Below are 13251 nucleotides of genomic sequence, written 5' to 3'. Positions count from 1 at the left end.
TTCATATTTTAAAATTCCAGGGTTACAACAACATTGGATTTTCTGACCCTTTAAATTCACCCTGGACAATTCTGTCCCCTTTCACATGTGTCTGAGGTCACCTCCTCCCATGGCAGTCCCTGCAGCAGGAGGTCCCCGAGGGTGAGAGCTGCAGGTGGAGGCTGTGGGGTTGTTGGCCCACCTACCCCTCACCCACCAGTGACACGTGGGGTGTTTTCACTCAATCGAGTGGGCCTGGGTATGAGCCATGAAGGGGCGGGAACGTGGATACTGCCTGTGTGCAATGGCAGACGCTGGTGTTCTGGTCATCTCTGTGCCCAGCAGGTGCAAGGTGGTGAGCAAGGAGTAAGGGAAGGTGGGTGCACTTGGTCCATGGGGTCTGTGGCCTAGGAAAGCCGGAGGGACATGAGTGGCTTGCAGCTTATTTATTCCAAGCTCAGTGCCCAAAGGGGTCCAGGATCCTCATCCTGCAGCCGAGGGAGGAAGTGGCCATATTTAGCTCCAAGCAGCAAACAAACAAAAATCAGGTAAAATAAAAAGGCTTCCGTCTGCAAGGCACACAGCAGTGCCATAAATCTAACAGACACGCAGGTTCTTCCCACAGAAAGTTGGGACAGTCCCCGAGGCTCCCACAGGGTGGTGCTGTCGGACAATGAATGCCGGAGTTGGCTGGGACACTAGGAAAGGACAAACTCAAAATCAGATCCCTGGTGAGATAGCTCTGGGTGACTGCAAGTCCGTGTGTTCAGAGTGGGAAGTGTGCAACAGACACACACCGTGGCCAGGAGGTGGTGAGGTCTCATCAGTTTGGCCAGGGTCACCAATGATGGGAGGAAGCTTCGGAAGGAAGCACCTGCCATCCACATGCAAAGGCAACCTCGGCATCTGGGCTCCTGGCCGCAGGAGGCAGTGTCATTTCCACCCTGAGGCACAGCAGCTCCGCCCAGGCTTCTGGACTTTGATCTGTGGAGAGACATAAGCTGAGCCTCTCTTCCCTGGTCAGGGTGGCACACGGAGACCTTAGGAGGTTCCAGTGGTCACCTCACACCACACAATTGTCCTGTGACAGCCAGGAAGGGAGAGCAGAAGTAGTAAGGGAGCTGAGCTACTCAGAAAGGCTGAGACAGAGTCACTGACTTTCCAGAACATGCCCAGGCTGGGGCGGAGCTGTTCCAAACCCTGTCACATCAGCCAGGATCAGTGTGCCAGCAAGGTCTCTCTCAGTCGCGGCCCGTGTTTTCATTACTATTGTGAGACAGCCAAGACTGGGTACTAATTTAACAAGGTGTATTTTGGCTGGCAATTCTGGTTAAGGGCTGTGTCCTGCCGCTTGCTGACAGAGGTGGCCCCAGCCATCAGGTCGTGACAGACCAGCATGCAAGTGTGTTTCTGTCTCCAGGAGTCTCTTGCTCTTCTGAAGCCTCCAGATCCAAACTTGGGGCTGTGCCCTGTGACTGAGATAATCTTCGTGACTTTCCTCCCTCTTCACCTTTCACCTGAATGTGGGGATCCACAGAAACATGGGGACACGCTCAACCCACATCTGAGCCCCAGAACCCAAAGCATCTGCCTGCAGGAGCCAAAGGACTGGAGGACTGGAAAGACAGTGTCATCTGTAAGGCCACATCAGGGATTGTCACCAAGTGAGCATAACTTGGTTATTCTGGGACTTCTTTTTTTTTATTTTATTGTTTTTTGAGACAGGGTCTCACTATGTAGCCCAGACTGGCTTTGAACTCACAATGTAGCCCAGGCTGGCCTCAAAGTAATAGCAATCCTCCTGCCTCAGCCTCCTGAGTGCTGGGATTATAGGCATGAGCCACCATACCTGGACTGGGACTCTTATAGGATGGCTCATGTGTGGGCCAGGGATTTAGCTCAGTGGTTCCGGCGCCTGCCTCGAAAGCACAAGGTCCAGAGTTCGATCCCTGGTACCAAAAAAAAAAAAAAAAAAAAAAATTGGCTCATGTCCTGGTTAACTGCCTGGAAGGCACCTGTGCCACAGAGGGACCAGGGCACCCAGGAGCTGACTGAGTGCTGCCACCCACAGGAGCCTTTGTACTGGGCCACAACCCCAGCCCTCTTTTTTTTGGTACCAGGGATCGAGCTTGAGACCTTGTGCTTGTGAGGCAGGCAGTGGAACCACTGAGCTAAATCTCTGGCCCTTTAAATTCTTTTATTGGTACATTTTAGGTATACAATACGTTTACATTTATCATTGGGAACTTGTACCTGTACATGATGCATCTTGGTTCTTATTTTTTCCCCATTCCCTGCCCTCCCTTCACCCCCTCCACCCTTCCCCATTTACAAAGACTTTGTTTCCATTTTTTCCTTTTCTCATAATTTTTCCCTTCCCTTCTTTCCTTTCCCCTGCCCCTCCCACCGTAAATACATTTTAAATGCAAACTGCCCGGAAGAACACGTTTGGCGATGTTTATAAAAAAGGGCACGATGGGCGTGAGGACATGTCGTTTATTCATGCGTGCTCTAGAGTAAGCAGAACATGATACTACAGGTGTCTGCATTTGGAAGACAGTCTCAGCAGGGATGTCTGACACAGAAATTGTTTTGCAGTGTCTGGCGCCCGTGGCCGCTGGACCGGATCAGGAGACTCAGCAGTGAGTTCGTCACCTGCCATCCCTCTGCCCCTGTACCATGAAATTCGGGACAAACACCAGCAGTGTCTGGCTCCACACAAGACAAACTCGTCTGAGGCAAGTCACTGCCCTGGGGCTGTCGACAGGATTTGCTGCCCTCTGCCATCTTGCCAGTGAGGAAGTTTCAGGCTCCAGACAGGCCGTGCATTCGAAGCCTGGGCAAGGCCAAGAGAGTGAGGCTCCTACATGCAGAGAGGGATCTGCGACCCATGGGCCTGTCCCTGCGGGAGAGAAGGGGGGTGAGCCCAGTGCCTGCTGGACTCGGGGCCAGATGCCCGCCGGATGCCCACCTCCGATCAGCTTCAGCAGTGGGCCATGGGACAGGCCAGGTCACCGGGCTGTGTCCTAAGGGGGCTGCAGGACCCTGGCTCTTTCTCCTTCTTTCACATCCCAGCCCTAGATGAGCAGCTGGTTTTGTAACTGGTTTGAAGAAATGAGTTATTTTCATCATGTTTTGTCTGATTTAGGGATTATAATTTGTCTGAATGTTTTTTTAAAAGTGGGTTTGAGTTCGAGTTTTGACAAATTGTCATTCCCTTATAAATACAATTTGTACCAGAGAAAATGGGCAGAAGGAAGGTGCAGAACCAGACCGGGACTGTGTCCCAAACAACAGTACCCGTATGCAGTTGCAAGAACAGCTAGGCATTGTTAGTGGCACCTTAGACCTTCCTGAGAAACGGCTTTGCATGTTGTCACCTAAATGAAACTCAGGGGAACCCACCTGCTCCAGGTCCTGAGCTGCAGCTTCCTGACACATTCTGCATTCCGGCCGGGGAGGGACTTTTGCATCTCCCTCGGTGACTGGCAGTGTGGATTTTGCAGGGCAGTGCATCCTGTGGATAAGCACACATCTAAGTACTGCCATCACTGGTGCTGGAGAAACCCACAGGCTTGTCCCCACTGTACCAGGAACAAGTACTTCCTCCTGGGCTGGAGTCCTGGAAGCCGCTCAGGGGCTGGGGGACTCTCTCCCTCCAAGGCCTCCCTCAGATCCCCTCCCTTGCAATGCTGGCACCAGCAGGTCAGTGGGTACCAGGGCTGTGGCTTTGATCAGGGCCAGATGTCTCCAGCATCCTGAAGAAGTGGGGAGGGCTCAGCACTAGAAAGTCCATGGCAGCATGTGACAGTGCTGCCCTAGTTCCTTTAATTATTGAGGAAATGCATGTGTCAACTCAGAATGACAAGGAAACACCGAATTCTAAACTGCCAGCCAGCTCCTTAAACTCATTTTATCTATTTCTTCTGCAGAGAGTTTTGTCAAACTGTGTTCGCTGACCTGCACTACTTCTGCTCTTTGTGGGGACATGACCTCACCTGCAGCTCTGTCCAGGCATGGGCATGGAAGTGGACATGTCTGTCACCCTCCCTGAGGATGACCTCCTTCTTTGTTCCCATTTACGTGGTGCTGCAAGATCACAGCTCTGCCTGTGCCTGTATAACACTTCTTCTCTGGTGGGAAATGTGCCTTGGAGCATGTTCCCAGGAAGAGGTCACAGGACATCTGCAGTGTGCAGGGCCAGCTCTGTTTTCCCAGAAGAGGCTGCCAAGACTTCAGCAGGCCCCACTCTGAACACTGTGGGTTACTGCCCTTCCCAGAGTTGCTGTGATTTTTAATCTCACACTTAAATCATATCTGAGGATTGATTCAGTGTAGTTTTCTTTGATTACTGACAAGCATGAAGTCCTGACCTCAATTTAAGGCTGAGATTAAATACTGCTTTAAAATATATCAGCCTTGACATGCATCTTGTGTTTAAAAACAAAGTGGCACCTACACATTCCTAGTGGCAGATTTTGTTACATTCTTATTGCTTACCAAGGTCTAAGATATTTTTATATTTGCTTAAGTTTGTAATTTTATTTACGATGGCTGATGCACATACTTATTTCACTGAACCTGTGAAAGTCAAAAATCTTATCCAGGGCATCTCAGAGTCCAGCACAGCATCTTTTACCAGTGTCATCAGTTCGGGCTCAAAGACATCACCAGGTTGTATAAATCTACTTAACTGTAAGGATAACATGTAATTAAATAGTCAAATAACTACGCTAACCCTACTTTACACATGTATTTACAGAGGTGCTGCCTAACTGAATAGCTGGCTGCAAGAAGTGTTACCAGGTAAAAACTTAATACTTTTTTAAGCAGCAAAGAGATCAAAACATTTACTTTTCAATACTTACTTTAGCTTTAAAAGGGCGGGGGGTTAAATCCTACAGATTTGCTACAGAGACTTAGATAAATAAATTGCATGTATAAACCAACCCAATTCTGGTGAAGCCATTATCATGCAGAAATGTATTTCAGGACAGACCACTTTTACATCACATTTATTAAAAAACATCCCAGTCCTGGCCATCTCCACATGATTATGTTGCAAAGCTATTTGGGCATCTTACTGCTTATGTGTGATTTCTTTGGTCTGGTTATCTGTTTTCATAGTTAAAAGGAGAAGAGTTTTTCTTAGTAAGTGGGTTGTCCATGCCATGGTGTCATGGTTTTCAGCAAGAGTGAGCTTTCTTGTTATCACAGGCAGCCTGGCCAGCCCTGACGATGCAAGCTTGTGCTGCTAGGGAACACGAGCCTTCTGAGCACTTGCTCTCTACTAGGCGCACAGGAAGTCCTTTCTGTGTGAGTATGTTACCTGTGATCCTTAAAGCAGCCATGCAAGGTAGACATGACTGCTTTATTCATGGAGCTGGGGCTCAGAGAAGGGGGCTTGGCCAGCAGGAGCCAGGAAAGGAGCAGGAGGGAAACCAGCACTCTGACCTTACAGAAGCGTCTGCACCACCTTTCTCCCTGCAACTCACAGTGCTGTGGAAGCACGCAACTTGGTTGAGGAGACAAATTTGAGCCCTGCACAGCGCACTGGGGAGAAGTTGCCCTGCGGGACACTCAATAGGATTCTGCATCCCGTGATTCAGCGCTCCACTCGGCTCCAGTCACCTCTCTGTGTGTGATCATGGAAGTGACAGCTAAGGCTGTGTTACTAAGTGGCCTGACTTTACTTTTTCAAACATGCCACCAAACAGGGAGACACTGAGGACTTCTAAAAACATGTCTAAAAAGTAAGGACAACTGTACTTAACAAACATGGCCTGATCTTCGTAGGAATATACGTTCTCTGAAAAAGCAATCCCACCAAAGGAAGTACACAGACTCAAAGCTTCAGGGGAAAAAGCACAAAGAACTTTCCTTGATAAAGCATTACGATGGCGAGCTTGCTTTTGCCATTCTTTCTTCTTCAGTGTGCCCATAAATGCTCTCCATAAAGACTACATAACACCATGTGTGCACCTTCCAAGATCCAAAATGCTCCTCTCCCTGTGGCCTACCTGTTCTCCATGGGGAGAGGTACTCGGCAGGCTGCTGGGCAGAGGTGTGTTCTGCATGAAAGCAGGACCAAGGCCCCATACTGCACACAGCTGTGGCCCTGAGACCACCAGCTCCGTGGGCCCAGTCTGGGTCCAGCGTTCACTCTGAGTAAGGGAGTCTAAAGGGATGAATTTGTGGGCTCACTGTCCGCCCCCAGGCTGACATAACAAATGTGGCAGAGCAACATCTCCACAGACCTCTGGTGAGCATTCCATCAGGACAGAAGGGCTGCCTGGGGTATCCTCCGGGAGCCGCTCAGGTTCTCATGCATTAGCTGCAAATCATGGAAAGTACCCATTGTCTTTTGAGTTTATAATGCACTTCACCAGTAGGAATAATTGATACAAAATACAACTGAGAGCAGCAGAAAGTCAGTGCACAGTTTACTACACACAGAGATTAACAAAACAATCACATTTCAGGGGTCCCCAAACTGAAGATGATAGAGAAAAATTAGTGTCAGTGTAACAAGAAAAACCAGAGCAAATTAATGAGGACAGGAACTGCACAGATTCCCATTTTCTGCTAACTCACAGTCCATAAACAGGATCCTGATGAGTTCAGGTTGGAGACGGTGACCTAAGAAATCTGCACTGGAAGAAACAGAGGCACACACATGACTCTCCGAAGCCCATGGTCTAACTCCTAAAATGGACATGACCACAAACTGAAAAACCAGCTTGTTAAGTGTAAACCAGTACCACCACTGTGGAAATCAGTATGGAGACTCCTCAAAAAGCTGAAGCTAGAAACACCATCTCACCCAGCTATTCCCCTCCTAGGTATCTCCCCAAGCAAGTTAAAGACAACATATCACAATGACCCATGCACACCCAGGTTCATAGCGACACAACTCATAATCACTACACCTTCGAAAGGGCTCTCATCAACAGATGAATGGCAAAAGAAACTGGTGTTAACATGCAATAGAGGACCACTCTGCCATAAAGAAGGATCAACTGGAGTCATTTACAAGAAACCGATGCACTTTGAGACCCTGATGTTAAGTGAGATAAATCAGACACATGAGCTTAAGATATATTAGGTACATGCACCAACTCCTCGGGGAATAGGAACATTGTGTACTACAAACATGGACTAATAAGAAAATAAATAAAAGCAAATTGGATTGCATGCATAGCACTAAAAAAATCAAGTATAAAAGTTGCACATGAAATAATCTCAGCTTGGTGAAAAGAATTTTAATGAAATAAAGTTTAAAATTGAGCATATTTTAGCAGTGTAAAAAAGGCTGATAATGCATTTAACTCTGCATCACAGGTTTTCAGTGTTGGCATATTTCTGATTGGAATGTTTAAGAAGTATCCCCCCTTTTTTTGAGACAGGGTCTCCTGTGTAGTTCAGGCTGGCCTTGAAGTTACTACACAGCCAAGGTTGGCTTTGAACTCACAGTGATCCTCCTGCCTCACCCTCCCGAGCACTGGGATGACAGGCATGTGCCACTAGGCCTGGCTTGGGGCTTCTTCATCCTTATTCTCCCTCCTTCCGGTCCAAATAGGGGAAGCTATGGCTTCTTATACTTTATACCATTGTTCGTCTTAATTCTTTCCACTGAAAGGAAGCACTGTGTATTAGGAAATTAATACTGTTCAAAAAGCTCAGTTCTTCAGAGTTGTGTGGAGAGAGGCAACAGAGAGAGGGGGTAAACTGAGGCTCCTCCTTCAGCCAGGGAGAGAGCACACCTGGGGTGGCTCGGCCAGTTTCCTTCTGCACAGCACATCTGGATGACAGAATCCTGGGACTGGCTGTGGGGACGTTTAAACTGCAGTGTCACTTTCAGCATAAAAACTAAACTTCAGTCTGCCGGAGAGCTGCCATGCCCAGGCCTTTTCCCTCCAGTAAAACCTTCCCGAGAAGCTTTTGTCCCGGGAAGAGGGCATCTCCTGCAACCCCAGAGCCCAACACGCCCAGGCTTGTGAGCGATTGGTCCACCTTCACTGTCGGAAGCACCAGTGTGTCATACAAAAGAGCTCTGGGACCATGTGTCTGGGTCGCAGGTGACTGGCCTCAGAATGGGAAGCAGCTGCGTCCCCGGCCGTGCCCAGGAGAGGGGAGCCTGAGCAAGTCCAAGAAGCAGTGGAGGAACGAGGCACTTACCACCTGCAGATCACCGTCCAGGTGATGCCCGCCAAGACGCCGACCAGCAGTGCCCCCAGTGCGAGGGAGACCCAAGACGCCCGCGGGAGCCGGCCAGAGTCTAGCACAGGAGGAGATGGGTGAGGGGCAGCCCTGGCTCCCCAAGAGGTCGCTCTGCATGGAAAGCCATGCGATCCCAGGATCCAGCCTGAGCTCAGTGGACAGGGGGGCATTTGTGGTCATCAGCCTCACAGCCATGGGGCAGGGACAGGAAAGGCCCTCCGGCCCCAGCCAGGCAGGGCACAGAGCACCCTGCAAGAAACCCTGCCCGGGCACCTGGACCCCAAAAAGACTCTGGGTCAGGAGACTGCACCAGGCCATTGTCCTGAAGGGGGCGCTGAGCACTCAGGACCCCAGGGAAGACACAGAGGGCAGGCAGTGCAGCAGCAGCCCTGACCTGTCCCGGGCCCGGGGAGTGCTGCGGCTTCCCCCTCAGGGACTGGCTGACAGCTTTCCAGAAACCAACAGCAGAGGAGGCAGTGCCTACCTACACAGGTCCTGGCGTCCTCAGCCAGCACGTAGGGGTCAGTGCACAGGCACTGGAAGCTGCCCCTGGTGTTCCTGCAGTGCGCGGAGGGGTGGCAGGGCAGGAGCACTGGGTCTGCACACTCGTCCACATCTGCAGAGACAGAGACAGAGAGGGTCAGTGCAGGGGACAGCCAGGTGCCTGGCCCTGTGGTGCCCTCCTGGGGCCCCTGCCTCCCAGCTATGCGGCTGCTGTGGCTCCCAGCATGAGGGGAATCAGCGGACATGGAATCCAGAACCTGGACTCCTGGAGACGCTGCTCCGGGCCCCACCAGCTCCCCAAGGTCAGGGGCCGCTGTCCCGCCCGCCCGCCATGCTAACCCCTCCACCTGGCCTCCCCATCTCTCGGAAAGCAGCCCTGAGCTGGTCCTGGCCAGAGAACCAAAGTACTTTGCTTTTCCTGCTTTCAAATGCATGAGCCCTGGAAGCCAGCACTGGATTAATTATACCAGACTTGACCGATCCACTTCCATCCACACTGCATGGGGTGCTGTGCACTCCTGAGGGTCACAGTGGGCTATGTGGCCATAGGCTCAGACTCCTCTCCTTGCACATTTCTGTGGCCGCCATGAAAATCACAGCAAACTGATGGCTCAGAAACAGGTACTCATTCCCTCTGTTCTGGATGCCGGAAGTCAGAAATCGAGGAGCGGGCGGAAGCGTGCTGCCCCCAAGGCTTGGGAGGCCCCTCAGCCCTCCCCGAATCAGGGCTCACTGCCACCTTCCCATTCCCTGCAGACGTCCTCAAAGCCACTTCACGCAGCCACTGGGCCTCTGCGTCCACTTCCTCATCTAAAGGACTTGGGGCTCGGGTCAGGGCCACCGACAACTGCGCTGCCATGAGTCCCCGCCTGCCGTGCGCAGTAAGGCTTGGGTGCGGCTCCCGTGGGTCACAGTCAGCCACAGCACTCTCTCTGTGATCCGTTTATTCATGGGGAGCCCGCAGCAGGGCCTGGGCACTCCAGTCTCCTGGCCGAGGGCCATGCTGGGGCACAGGTCCACCCTGGCTGGGTGACAGCGCTCTCACAGAAGAGGGGGAGCTAGACTGGGGCTGGCAGTGCCCACAGGCCCCCCGTCGATCTGCACAGAGGGAAGCTCTGCATGTCTGGCCAGAATTGGGCTTTCCAGGGAGAGCCAGGCTGTGTGCCCAGATCCACAGAAACATCTGCACAGATGTCCTCGCTGCTCTCAGCACACATAGCTGACACGAATCTTATAGATACAGACACCTGCAGCTGTCCGCTTTCCTCCATAGGATTACCTCCGGCAATAACTACTGGAAAAGGCCACAGACTGCGGCCTTCATCTGCTGGAATCCGAAGCATGAGGGCTCTCGGGTGAGACGCACCACAATTCGTTTGCTGGATTTTCCTATCAAACTGTCATGTGCGTGGATTTTCCTGTGTAAATAGGAGCTGAACCTCACTGACCTTTGCAGACAGGCGGCTGGGCGTCCCACCCATTTGGGGTGCAAGTGACCTGCTCCTGCCCGTGAAGCTCGTATCCATGGTGACAGGAATACACCAGCACTTGCTTTCCAGAATCCTCACAGTGCATGAAATCCCCATTCTCCACCTTGTCTGGTGAGCTGCACCTGTCATCTACACAACAGTGAGGTTAAAATGCAGTCAGCTGCAGCCCAACACCAGGCAGGGCTGAACTGCACCACCGCCCTGGGCCCAGAGCCACATGTGGAGATGGGGCTATTGGGAGGGGATTTGCTCACCGTTTCCTCATCTAGGATGGAAGTGCTGTAAAGGCGTGTGTGTATTTATTTCTACAAATGGGCTCGGCCTCTGGGAAGCCATTGCTACCTAGTTACTGAGCTCCTGTGTGCAGCCCAGGCCTGCGTGTGTCACACAACATCCAAGAGCAAGCTCTTCGTGTGGGTGGAGGCACGTGGGGCTGACATGGTCTTCACCACGAGCAGGCACAGACAAAGCCACAGTCAGGACCTGTGCTTTACAGAACCCGCTGGTCGGCCCTGAGGATCTGTTATGCAGCCAAACTCTGTTCACTGTCATTGCTCTTTAGCAGGTGTGATCTCGTGTGCTGTCTACGCCTGCGCTGCGCGTTCTGGATGACCCTGGGTGCAGAGGCAGGTCCAGGGCTCCAGTGCAGCACAGCGCTCGGGGCCTGGGTGTGGACAAGGCCAGGGCCCCTCATGCTCACAGCCCTGGCTCTAGGCCTTCCTGTCGGGAGGGGTGGAGGGGAGGTTGGAGCCAGAGGCCACTTCTCAGGAGGGCAGGTATGAGCCCAGCCTGCTCTCTCCGGCTCAGTCTGCGCCATGACATGAAAACAAGGGCCCTGTTCACCTTGCAGGAAGGTCTCTCTCCATGCTTCCAGGTCCAGGCTGGGGATGTGCTCACAGGACTCAAAGTCCTGGGGGAACCGCCCGACGCGGAAGGCGTCCCTGGGCACATGGCTGAGGCCAGAGTTGTCGCAGATGACCCGAGACAGGGAGTGTTTTCCCAGCTCCCGTCGCTGAGCCTCTGTGAAGACAGGGCTGTTCTCCCACCAAAACCTGCACAAGAGGTGCAGGTGATCAACAGGCCTGGTGCAAGCCACTTCTGGTCAGATGGGGCTGCTACCTGGACCAGGTCTGAGAGCCACCTACAGCCCCCACCTCCAGGGAATCAGGGACACTGGGAAAAAAGTCTCAACGTCCTCTCAAACCACTGACCACTGCCCCAGGCCCCCAAGCTCCTGACCTGAGGCCCATAAGCACTGAGTCACCTTTGTCATATAGAATTTGCTTCCCTGACTGCTTAGGAACAAATTCCTCTGGAATGTGACAAAGAGGGCTCCTTCTACACAAGTCCGTGACTCCCAGGCATGGATTGTGGGGATGATCACTCATCCACGAGACAATGTAATTTTATTAGATGCTTGCTCGTGTAGTTAGAAATACGGGAAATCAGCAAATGTTTGTTTTCAGGCGCTTAGGAGACTTCGTGGGCCTTTCATTTTGTAACCACAGTTTGGCTACCGGAAATGAAGGCTGAGAGGTGACCCACCCAGGCCCCAAGCCTCAAATGGTGAAGCCAGCGTTGGAGCCAGACTTGCTGCCCCCACTCCCACCAGTGTGGAGCGCGCCATCCCTGCAGGCAGCAAGGGCCGCCACAGGCACCCACCTGTCCCCGTCCCTCAGCGCCTTCATCTGCTTCCCGATGATGCAAGCAAACAGGGGGCCGGTCCTGGCCCCTGGCAGGAAGTCCTCGGACAGGCCGCCCAGCCACACATCCACGTTGTCCCCGTGCTTGTAGAGGGCCAGGATCCTGTCCACCACACTCCTGTTGCTGACAGCCCCGTGCAGGTCGGTCGGGGTCTGCAGTGGGGGCAGGCCACAGAGCTCTCTCCACGCATTGTACCCTGCACAGGAGCAGGAGGAGGGACCCGGCTACAGCACAGAGCCAGGGTCCTGGTCCCTCCCTAGTGCTGCAGTGACACAGCACCTGCCTGACCTTCCCCGTGACACAGGGACCGGGTCACAGCCCGGTCACTGTCCCTGCAGCACAGTGGACCTGTCCAGCGTGACTTGGGCTCTCTGGGAGAGTCTGTGCTCACAGTCCCATAGGGGAGTGGACTCCCGCTGAGCCCCAGGCGGGGCAGGTGTCATGACACTGGGCTCTACAGAGCTGAGGAGCGGCCTTTCCCTCCACAGGGTCTGTGCTCCTCAGCAGGCCTGGACACACACAGGGAACACTGGTGCGCGCTCTCTCTCTCTCTCTCTCTCTCTCTCTCTCTCTCTCTCTCTCTCTCTCTCTCTCACACACACACACACACACACACACACACGCATGCATGCACGCACACAGGGAAATGGGGACCTGGACACTCACACCTCCCTGGTCTGTCTGATCACCCCATGCACTGAAGACCTTGCACGTCTTCCCCTTCTGGCCAGGGCCGGAGAAGTCCTGCTGCAGCCTGGTGCCCGGCTCCTCTCACTGTGCTCCCTCTGCCCACTGACCCAGTGCCCAAGCTGCTCCTTTCTGAGTTCTCTGCCCAGGCTCCAGCTTTGCTGGGCTGCTGGCCGTGCCCTTTGGCACCCTTCTGGGAGCTACCACAGCCCTAGCCTGTACAGCTTCCCCCTCCTGGACCCTCATCTCCCTGTCCCTCTGTTCCTCTGTCCCTCCCTCCTGCTCTCCCCAGTCCCCTCTGAGAAGCTCTCCCTGTAGCCCCCTTCGCTCCCCATCTTGCCCTCTGCAGGCCTTACAAGACCCTGCCTCCTCTTGCCCCGGGGCCCGGGTGCGCTGTGGGGATGCTGGAGGACAGGCCAGCCGGCCTCCACAGAAGCCCAGCAAGTGAGACCCAGGGCGGGTGGGGCTCACAGAGGGCCATGGGGGCTGAGGGAAGAGGAGGCCCCGAGGGACACAGCAGGAAGGGCAGGACACAGGCAGGGGACAGGAGAGCGCAGGGCTCTGCAGGCCTGGGCAGCACAGTCAGTGGCCACACCGAACTGCAGTCAGAGGCAGCTCTGAGGCGTGGCACGGTCTCCTCTGGCCCCAGGGCCCCAGGGCAGTGGAC

At 53.3% G+C, this 13251-nt stretch overlaps 1 protein-coding gene across 9 annotated transcripts in view; it reads right to left on the bottom strand.

Annotated features, from left to right (window-relative positions):
* Positions 1 to 2457: 2457 nt before the first annotated feature.
* Tpo (thyroid peroxidase) overlaps positions 2458 to 13251 on the bottom strand; it is a 28501-nt gene continuing 17707 nt past the window's right edge. For 4 of the 9 annotated variants that reach the window (XM_021247258.2, XM_087199758.1, XM_021247259.2 and 1 more), the window contains exons 11-17: positions 11856 to 12093; positions 11037 to 11245; positions 10152 to 10322; positions 8684 to 8815; positions 8158 to 8257; positions 3385 to 3496; positions 2458 to 2881 (exon numbers count right to left, since the gene is read on the bottom strand). In XM_021247258.2, the coding sequence (XP_021102917.2) occupies positions 2843 to 2881; positions 3385 to 3496; positions 8158 to 8257; positions 8684 to 8815; positions 10152 to 10322; positions 11037 to 11245; positions 11856 to 12093 (1001 nt within the window). In that variant the 3' untranslated portion in view covers positions 2458 to 2842. Of the gene's footprint in view, positions 2882 to 3384; positions 3497 to 6236; positions 6314 to 6399; positions 6633 to 8157; positions 8258 to 8683; positions 8816 to 10151; positions 10323 to 11036; positions 11246 to 11855; positions 12094 to 13251 lie in introns of those variants that run through there. The other 5 variants (XR_002390398.2, XR_002390399.2, XM_087199759.1 and 2 more) reach the window with 5 other exon arrangements.

Source organism: Heterocephalus glaber, unplaced genomic scaffold, assembly GCF_053883595.1.
Source record: "Heterocephalus glaber isolate CG9 unplaced genomic scaffold, H.glaber_assembly_v1.0 deba00001724, whole genome shotgun sequence".
NCBI classification, from domain to species: Eukaryota; Metazoa; Chordata; class Mammalia; order Rodentia; family Bathyergidae; genus Heterocephalus; species Heterocephalus glaber.
Note: the sequence above shows the minus strand (reverse complement) of the source record. Positions and strands in the feature narration are given on the sequence as shown.